This window comes from Gorilla gorilla, chromosome 1, assembly GCF_029281585.2.
Source record: "Gorilla gorilla gorilla isolate KB3781 chromosome 1, NHGRI_mGorGor1-v2.1_pri, whole genome shotgun sequence".
Taxonomy (NCBI): domain Eukaryota; kingdom Metazoa; phylum Chordata; class Mammalia; order Primates; family Hominidae; genus Gorilla; species Gorilla gorilla.
Window position 1 is genome coordinate 219780936 of NC_073224.2, and position 8714 is coordinate 219789649.

The 8714-nt window shown below is 50.0% G+C and overlaps 1 protein-coding gene and 1 long non-coding RNA gene across 3 annotated transcripts; one reads left to right on the forward strand and one right to left on the reverse strand.

The window, feature by feature from the left end:
* The first annotated feature begins 269 nt into the window (after positions 1-269).
* PLA2G2D (phospholipase A2 group IID) lies at positions 270-7873 on the forward strand. Of its 2 annotated transcripts, XM_004024817.5 has the most exons (4): positions 270-348; positions 3330-3474; positions 4194-4300; positions 5547-7873. In XM_004024817.5, exons 1-4 carry the CDS (start codon positions 309-311, stop codon positions 5690-5692), a joined length of 438 nt encoding a protein of 145 aa, XP_004024866.2. In that variant the 5' UTR covers positions 270-308; the 3' UTR covers positions 5693-7873. The 2 variants fall into 2 exon arrangements, with proteins under 2 accessions (XP_004024866.2, XP_063562381.1); XM_063706311.1 differs by lacking the exon at positions 4194-4300 and having other exon boundaries at positions 271-348.
* On the reverse strand, positions 3294-6601 carry LOC129533431 (uncharacterized). Its single transcript, XR_008679662.1, has 3 exons — positions 6569-6601; positions 5838-5903; positions 3294-3361 (listed from the first exon to the last, which is right to left on the reverse strand). It is a non-coding gene; the product is annotated as an uncharacterized lncRNA (long non-coding RNA).
* Positions 7874-8714: the final 841 nt, after the last annotated feature.

The window sequence follows — 8714 nt, forward strand, 5'->3', positions numbered from 1 at the left end:
AGGTTACAGTGAGCTATGATCATTCTACTGCACTCCAGCCTGAGCGACAGAGTGAGACCCTATCTCAAAATATACATATATATGAATATAAATAAATAAATAGAAAAAAAACGTATGTTTAAAACAAAACAAAACAAAACTCCCCAGTGCCAGAAAAGTGGAAGTGAAAGAAGCATGTGTTGCCTCCATGAGAGTGGGGGCTGGGAGAGAGGGCTGGGCAGGGCTCGGTGGGGCGCATCTGATATAAGGGGGCAGCCTGCATGGAAAGGGACTGCCAGTATCTGCCTCCACTGCTCTGTGCTGGGATCATGGAACTTGCACTGCTGTGTGGGCTGGTGGTGATGGCTGGTGAGTCGGGGACGGGACCCAGGCTGGGAAGGGAAGGAGGGAGGCCAGTGTACCCCTGTGCTCTCTTTCCCAGATTGGGGGGCTGCTGCTCTGATCCCCAGGAGCCTGGCCCCCACTCCCCAATCCTTCTGCCCCTCTGCAAAGAGCCTTCAGTGGCCGTCAGTCTCCTAGCATGGTAGCTTCAGCCAGAGAGCTCTGGCTGGCCAAGCTGCGCTGCACGTCTCTGGACTGCTGTGAAAGTTCAAACTAGAAGGCCAGCGCCAGGGTCTGCTGGGCCCATGATGATGACGCTTTGGACACAGGTCACTTCACCCCTGCCTCTCCCACTGAATAGGAACAACCCGTACGAATGCATAGCACTCCATATTTTTAGAGCCATTTCATGTTCATGATCTTCCTTGAACCTGGGAAGAGGGTTCCCTTGATCTTCGGTGAAGAGGGGGCAATTTCCATTTGATCTTAAGCAGACCAAATATAAAGTGCAGTTGCTAGCAAATTGGCCTTTTTGTCCTCAATCCATCTCAAAATTGTGATTTTGCAAAGGACTTGCATTTTAAAATGTAGTTTTATGTTATCTTGGGACTCCGAAATTCTCTAGAGGAACATGTCTCCAGGATTACAGCAAAAACCATTAGGAAATTTGCAATTGAGCTGCAAAAATTCATCTCTCAGATGTAAAGAGGGAAGACACTGTAGAGATCAAATACACAGATGAACCTGCAGTCAAATGCAGGCCCCGCCATCTCTTTGCAGTATGACTTTAGCCAAATCACCAAACCTTTCAGTATCCTCATCTGTAAAATGGGTACAACCCCCTTCACAGGGCTGTTAGAGGGACTCTAATGGGAAAACAGATACTAAGTGTTGAGTAAACTTAAATAATAGCTTCACACATGGCACATGCATGAAAGATGGCAGTGGCACCTCCTCCCACCCACTGTGTCCATCCCTTGGGAGAAGGAGCTTCACCCCTGTCAGTGGCAGCCAAGGGTGGGAAAAGTTACCCAGGCAAGAACGGCTGACAAGCTAAGCCAGTTCATCAACACCTCCCCAGCCACAGTGGCAGCTCCGTTTCTCAGGCCGGGTCCTCCTCACCTTAAAATTATGGCAAGTAAGACCACCCAAAAGCATTCTGAGTTAAAGCTGAATGTATTTCTCACATGGCAAGAAAGAGCTGCATCATTCAGGTGTGAGTTCAGTTTATGTATTTCTGAGCCCAGATTGAAAGGGCTATATTTAGGGCAAAAAAAAGAGGACCTGGGTACCCTAAGAAAGGCAAGATTCTGAATGCGGGGCTCTGGTTGATCTGCAAGGTGGACTCTCCGTTTGCAGTTGGGTTCCATATCATGGAATCCAGGAATCTCTGATGGATTGTGTATGATTCCAGAGGGCCCGGGATCCTTCACCAGTGCAGCCAAAGCTTAGCAAGTCTTCTCTTGTACATGTCTTAACAGCTAGAGGCACCATGTCAAACAGGCGTGGCAACATGGACTCCCACACATTGAGGGGACATACTGGGGACACGATGGCCCAGTCACTTTGAGTTGCAACCCAAGGCCACCCGTGTGTGGTCTCACTCTTTGTCCACTGCATGAGTTTCTCCCAACCACCCTTCCCAGCCCAACGGGCCCCAATGTGTGGCTCACCCACTGTGTACTATTGACTTCATTTGCCTGAGGTTGGGTGTGGGTTCCATTAGTAGACTCACTTGAAGAGGGGCTGCCCAGCCCAGTCTCCCTGAGACTCTGGGCTCCATCGGGACGTGTGCTCCCTGCATTCTCTAATTATCTCTAGGAGTTGCACACAGGCACAGCTCCATTCCCTTCTGCCATCTGTTTCTCCCAACCTCCCACTTGAATTCATGGACTTAATATATTTTATTTCTCCTAACTCAACATAATGCATTCCTCTCTTCCGGTAAAATAAATTCCCCTTACTATCAATTCTAATCAGCAGTTATTATGAGTGAAATGAAATTATCCATGAAAAGCACTGATTTCTAAATCATGCTGCCTCCCAGAAGACCCACACACTCTCTTTATTACAGACTCAGATTTTTCTAGGGGCTGGAGGTAAGAAGGGTGACTTGGGACCATTCTTCCTATTATGGAGTGGGAAATCAACACCCAGAGACAGAGAATGAAACCAGACTGTTTTAAGTGATGAATTCTGGCTCCATTTACCAGCCACTAAGACTCCGAGCAAGTTACTGAGCCTCAAACTGCTCATCTGTAAAATAGGGTTTAAAAATAATATTCATTGTACCAGTGTTGGTTTTAACAAATGAATCACAAGTAAGATGATAACATTTGAGGAAATTGGCTGAGGGGTATACAGGAGCTTTCTATCTCTGCAACTTTTTTGTACATCTGGAATTATTCCAAAATAAAAAGTTTATTTATTTAATATAACAGTAATTTTCTAGCCAGATGGAGTCGAGAAATCAATCCAAAAGAAGACCTATAGTAAGCACTCAGTAATTGTCACTTTTTTTCCTTGAGACAAAGTCTCACTCTGTTGCCCAGGCTGGAGTGCAGTGGCAAGATCTCGGCTCACTGCAGCCTCCACCTCCCACCTCAGCCTCCCAAGTAGCTGGGACGACAGGTGTTCACCACCACACCCAGTTAATTTTTGATGTTTTGTAAATACAGGGTGTTACCATGTTTCCCAAGCTAGTCTCAAACTCCTGTGTTCAAGCAATCTGCCCACCTTGGCCTCTCAAACCCGAGATCATGCCACTGCATTCCAGCCTGGGCAACAGAGCGAGACTTTGTCTCCCAAAGTGCTGGGATTACAGACGTGAGCCACTGTGCCTGGCCTGTCGCTATATTTTTAATAGCAGTAGTAGATGTCGTTTTATTATTATCATCATTTGAAGTCACTCATTTGTTCTGGGCAGAGCAGAGGTGCCGTCCTGTGCCCACTGGTGCTGCCCTGAAATTCATCTCCTCTTCTCTCCTGGTTGCTGGGCTGCTTGGCAGGTGTGATTCCAATCCAGGGCGGGATCCTGAACCTGAACAAGATGGTCAAGCAAGTGACTGGGAAAATGCCCATCCTCTTCTACTGGCCCTACGGCTGTCACTGCGGACTAGGTGGCAGAGGCCAACCCAAAGATGCCACGGACTGGTAACTCCTTTCTCAGGGCTGGCAATCCTATCCTGTCCCCGACTACGGTACTCTTCTTTTCTCTCCACCCACCTGTTCATTTAGTTGAGTTGAATCCATTTTGTTGAGCATCTACTATGTGCTAAATACCACTGAGTGCCAATACGGTCCCAGCCCTCCTGGAGCTTGCCTTCCAGAAGGTTCCCCAGGGTCCCTGAAGGCCAGACGCCCCCTTGCACTCCCATCCTCTACTCTAGTGACAATGCCCACATTCACTCCCCACTGCAATGGACATTGGTTTTGAAAGCCCCCCTCGCCACCTCTTTTTTTCCGTTATCTCATTTGATCTTCATAACAACCCTGGGAGTCAGCTAGAGGAGCGGTGAGAGCCAGCCAGGCCTGGGGACACTGCCATGATCTGCCACTTACAGGCTGTGTGACCTTGGGCAAGTGTCTTGACCTCCCCGAGTCTCAGTTTCTTCATCTCTGAAGAGCGGATAATATGAGTACCTCCATCCCATGGTAGTTTTAAGGAGTAAGAGAGAATGCATAGATAAAGCAAGTGTCTGGTGCATAGAATCGCTCAAAAAATGTTAGTCATCATGATCCTGAGGAAGACTGCAGCCCTGCAGGCCTTGACTCTTCCCAGGTGGGGACACGGGTTCTTCTCCAGTAGGGGGAGCAGCCAGGGACCCCAGTAGGCCGGGGACCCATGCAGCTGTGCACCCTGTCTGCTCCAGGTGCTGCCAGACCCATGACTGCTGCTATGACCACCTGAAGACCCAGGGGTGTGGCATCTACAAGGACTATTACAGATACAACTTTTCCCAGGGGGACATCCACTGCTGTGAGTACGCAGACCTCAGGGCAGGAGCTGGAGACCCCAGGAAGGGAGATCTGGCCCCCACTGCCTTCACAGCACAGCTACTTGACCTCTCTGGTTTTTTTTGCATGGGTCCACTGGCTGCAGTTGGGCTGTGAAGAGGCAAGAATGGGTATGGGGGTATGGAGAGGACCCATGGGAGGTTTGGCCCCTTTAGCACCTGGAATTCAGGCCCACGACTGACCAGCTTGGTGACCACATTGCTTAACCTCTCTGAACCTCAGTATCCTCATCTGTAATCTACCCCATTAAGTTATTGCAAGAACTAAAATGAGACAGACAGAATGGGCCTCACAGGATGCCTGCCATAATAAATTACACAGAGCTACTGATTGGCTGTTACTTTCATCATCACTGATGCTCGTGGCAGCCTGTCGAGGATCGGCAAAACCCTGATTATCTCCATTGTACAGACCAGGAAACCAAAACTAGAGTGGGGAAGTGTCTGCCTCCAACTGACAGAGCCTGGGCTGGAACCCAGGGCACCTGGCCCCTGCGTCCTTTCCAGCATCACAAGCATAGAAATGTAGCAGATCCTCAGGGCTGGGAACCTAAAGGGCTCATCACAGCAGCTGCTGTTAATTGAGGGCTTCATAATAATAGTAACAATAATATCCAACATTTATTGAGCACTTACTATAGGCTAAGTGCCTTGTCTTGTTACTTTAACTCTCATGACAGCCCCCTAGGCAACTCTTGCCGTTATCCCCGCTTCATGGATAATGAAATCGTGATCCCTCCTGCCCCGGAGTCTTTGCATAGACTGTTGCCATCCCCCACTCCCGAACCCCAGCTTCCTCCAGGAAGAGCAGACCCTTCCGATCTCAGCTCAAAAGGCTCTTCCACCCTGTTTTCTGACCTCCTAGCCCTGCATGGTTCCTCATGTTAACTTTGCATAGTTGTTGTTTTCCTCCCTGTGGTGCTCTAATACCTGCCCCTCTCTCATGTCCCTATCGTTCAGTCCTCTCCTGCCATGACACGGTAGGTGCTCAATAATTGTTTAATGAATGGGTGAATAAATAACTGAAGGTGCAATGGCACACGGGGAAGTCACGGTACGTGGCCAAGTCATGCAGCTAGAATCGAGGTTGCCGGGACCGGTACCTCTACGACTGAGTAGGAACTGCACTGACTTCAGAGGCTGCTAGACTCATACCTGCCTCTGTCTCGGAAAAGAACAAACACAGAGCTCCCCCTCCTCTGCCCACAGCTGACAAGGGAAGCTGGTGTGAGCAGCAGCTATGTGCCTGTGACAAGGAGGTGGCCTTCTGCCTGAAGCGCAACCTGGACACCTACCAGAAGCGACTGCGTTTCTACTGGCGGCCCCACTGCCGGGGGCAGACCCCTGGGTGCTAGAAGCCCACACCCTCTACCCTGTTCCTCAGCATGGAGCTCTGGCATCCCCACCTCAGTATCTAACCTGAACCAGCCTGGCTTTTCAAACACTCCGGGGGGAGGTAGTCCCAGCCTCCCCCAGAACCCTCTACCAATGCCTTCTGACCTTCTGAAGCTTTCCGAATCCTCCCAGTTGAGGCAGCAGCTGTGTCCTCTGAGGGTGGATGGGAATCTTGGGAGAAGCCCAAGCAAGGGAGCCCTCAGAGGTGGTGTTTGGACCAAAGCATCGGGGTGGGGGAGGGGTCTGCCACTGTCCCCCACCTGCTGGCCCCCTTGTCCTTCCTCACCCCCTCCAATATAGTCTCGGAGCTACAACCGCAGCAGCCACTATAAAGGGCAATATTGATCTTTCTGTCCATGTGGCTCTATCTTTTAAAACCTCAAGGCCCTCCACTGTCCTAAGATAAAGCCTCTCATAGGCGTTGGGGACCCCGCACAGTCTGGCCATGTGACCCTCTCCCCAGGCAAGCTCTGAAGTCCCTGCAGGTGGAGGCCATGCCTGTCTTAAACTCAGTTGCATCCCTGGTGCCCAAAGCAACACCAGAACCAAGAAGGAGCTCCATAAATCCTTCTTGGGTGAAGCCTAGACAAAGCCGCCAGGTCTTGTGGCTCCAGGCACCAGAGCCTTGAGTACTTTCTCCTGCCTCCAGGCATTGGCTCAGGGTGAATTATAAGGGGCTACTGAATGGCTATTACTTTCATCACGACTGATCCCCACCTCCCCAGGGTCAAAGGGCTACTTTCTGGAAGTCTCCCCAGGCTGACTTCTTCTCCCTGACTGCAAGGGCTCACTCCCTCCTCCAAGCTCCCACAATGCTTCATGGCTCTGCCGCTTACCTAGCTTGGCCTAGAGTGGCAAATGGAACTTCTCTGATCTCCCCCAACTAGACTGGAGCCCCCGAAGGATGGAGACCATGTCTGTGCCATCTCTGTTTCCCCTGTTTTCCCACATACTAGGTGATCAATTCATGCCTGTGAATGGTGTGAGCCCATAATGGATACACAGAGGTTGCAGCAGATGGTGTGGGTACCTCACCCAGATATCTTCCAGGCCCAAGGCCCCTCTCCTTGAGTGAGGCCAGGTGTTGGCAGCCAACTGCTCCAATCTGCCTCCTTTCCCTAAATACTGCCCTGGTCTACTGGGAGCTGCCTTCCCCCTGCCCCACCTCTCCCACCAAGAGGCCACCTGTCACTCATGGCCAGGAGAGTGACACCATGGAGGGTACAATTGCCAGCTCACCCATGTCTGTGCAGGATTGTCTGGGTTGAACGACACTCTCAAATTGTTCCTGGGATTGGGCTGAGGCCAGCCCTCTCCTGGAACCACCTCTCTGCTTGGTCTGACCCCTTGGCCTATCCAGTTTTCCTGGTTCCCTCACAGGTTTCTCCAGAAAGTACTCCCTCAGTAAAGCTTTTGCACAAGAATCCTTGTCTCAGGCTCTGCTTCTAAGGAAAGAGACTGAAGAGGGACAACTTTTTCCTTTGAGGACTCCCAATCTGCCATTTGTGTGTGGCTAGCTGTTTCCAGCCAGGGGGCTGAGGCACCTGCAGTCACCCACACTCTGGGCCTGTGGCACCATCTGTGCCTCAGCTGACTGAGCAGTTCTGAGATGTGGTGACTCATGTGAGGTGGTGTCATAGGAATGAAGGACTGTGGGCGCTGGGTTCAAATTCCAGTTCTATGCACCACTCCAGGTGGGGATACCCATGGGGGCAGCTGTGCCTGTGTGGGGGAACAGGGTAGGGAAATCTCCATACCTTCTCAATTTTGCTGTGAACCTAAAACTGCCATATGAAGATAAAGTCTAGGCCAGGCATGGTGGCTCATGCCTGTAATCCCAACACTTAGGGTGGCTAAGGCAGGCAGATCACCTGAGGTCAGGAGTTCAAGACCAGCCTGCCCAACATGGCAAAACCTCGTCTCTACTAAAAATACAAAAATTAGCCAGGCATCGTGGTGGGTGCCTGTAATCCCAACTATTCAGGAGGCTGAGGCAGGAGAATCACTTGGACCTGGGAGGCAGAGGTTTCAGTGAGCCCAGATCGCGACACTGCACTCCAGCCTGGGCAACAGAGTGACACTCTGTCTCAAAAAATAAAATAAAATAAAATAAAATAAGTCTAGTTTTAAAAAAAAAAAAATTCCACTTATATCACTGACTAACCATGTACCTTACAGGAGGAAACATTCTCTGCGTGTAAAGTATAAATGAAAGTAAGAAGAGACCAGCCTGGGCAACATAGACCTCATCTCTACAAAAAATAAGAATTTTTTGTTGTTGTTGTTGTTGAGACAGGGTCTTGCTGTGTTGCCCAGGCTGGAATGCAGCAGCGTGATCGTGGCTCACGGCAGCCTCGACCTCCATGGCTCAAGTGATCCTCCTGCCCCAGCCTCCTGAGTAGCCAGGCACCCGAACACCTGGGTAATTTTTGTATTTTTTGTAGAGATGGGGCCTCACTATGCTGCCTAGGCTGGCCTCAAACTCCTGGGCTCAAGTGATCCTCCTGCCTTGGCCTCCCAACGTGTTGGGATTACAGTCGTGAGCCACTGCACTGGACTGAAAATTTTTTAAAAAGAAGAGAATAAGAAGGTGTTCATGTTTGTATTAAAGAAGATTAGTGTAGATTAAATTCTTAGCACAGCAGGCACCTGGCACAGGGTGTTAACTTTAAATGTTAACGGCATGGTTAATGTTGTTGTTTCGTAGTGACCAGATCTAAAGTCACCCCCAAGAGAAATCAGGAGGAGAAAGTGTCCTCCTCCTTTCCCGCCAAGTCTTCTCCCAGTGACACTGGATGCATTTTCTCAAGAGACACCATTGGGAGCTGACGGCTCTTATTTGTCTACCAAATTTGGCCCAATAGCTCCCTATGGCTTTGCAGCAACATCTCTCTTAATATTCATGTTGGCTGACTTAGCCATTAAGATCCCCATTTTATAATTGAGGACCCTCCTGAGGTCCCACAACCCGAGAAAGGCAGA

Excerpts from the sequence above, each read along its gene's own strand:
- PLA2G2D (XM_004024817.5), top strand. The coding sequence starts at position 309 with ATGGAACTTGCACTGCTGTGTGGGCTGGTGGTGATGGCTG. Across the intron at positions 3,475-4,193 it reads CCCAAAGATGCCACGGACTG|GTGCTGCCAGACCCATGACT; the intron begins GTAACTCCTTTC and ends TGTCTGCTCCAG. Across the intron at positions 4,301-5,546 it reads CCAGGGGGACATCCACTGCT|CTGACAAGGGAAGCTGGTGT; the intron begins GTGAGTACGCAG and ends CTCTGCCCACAG.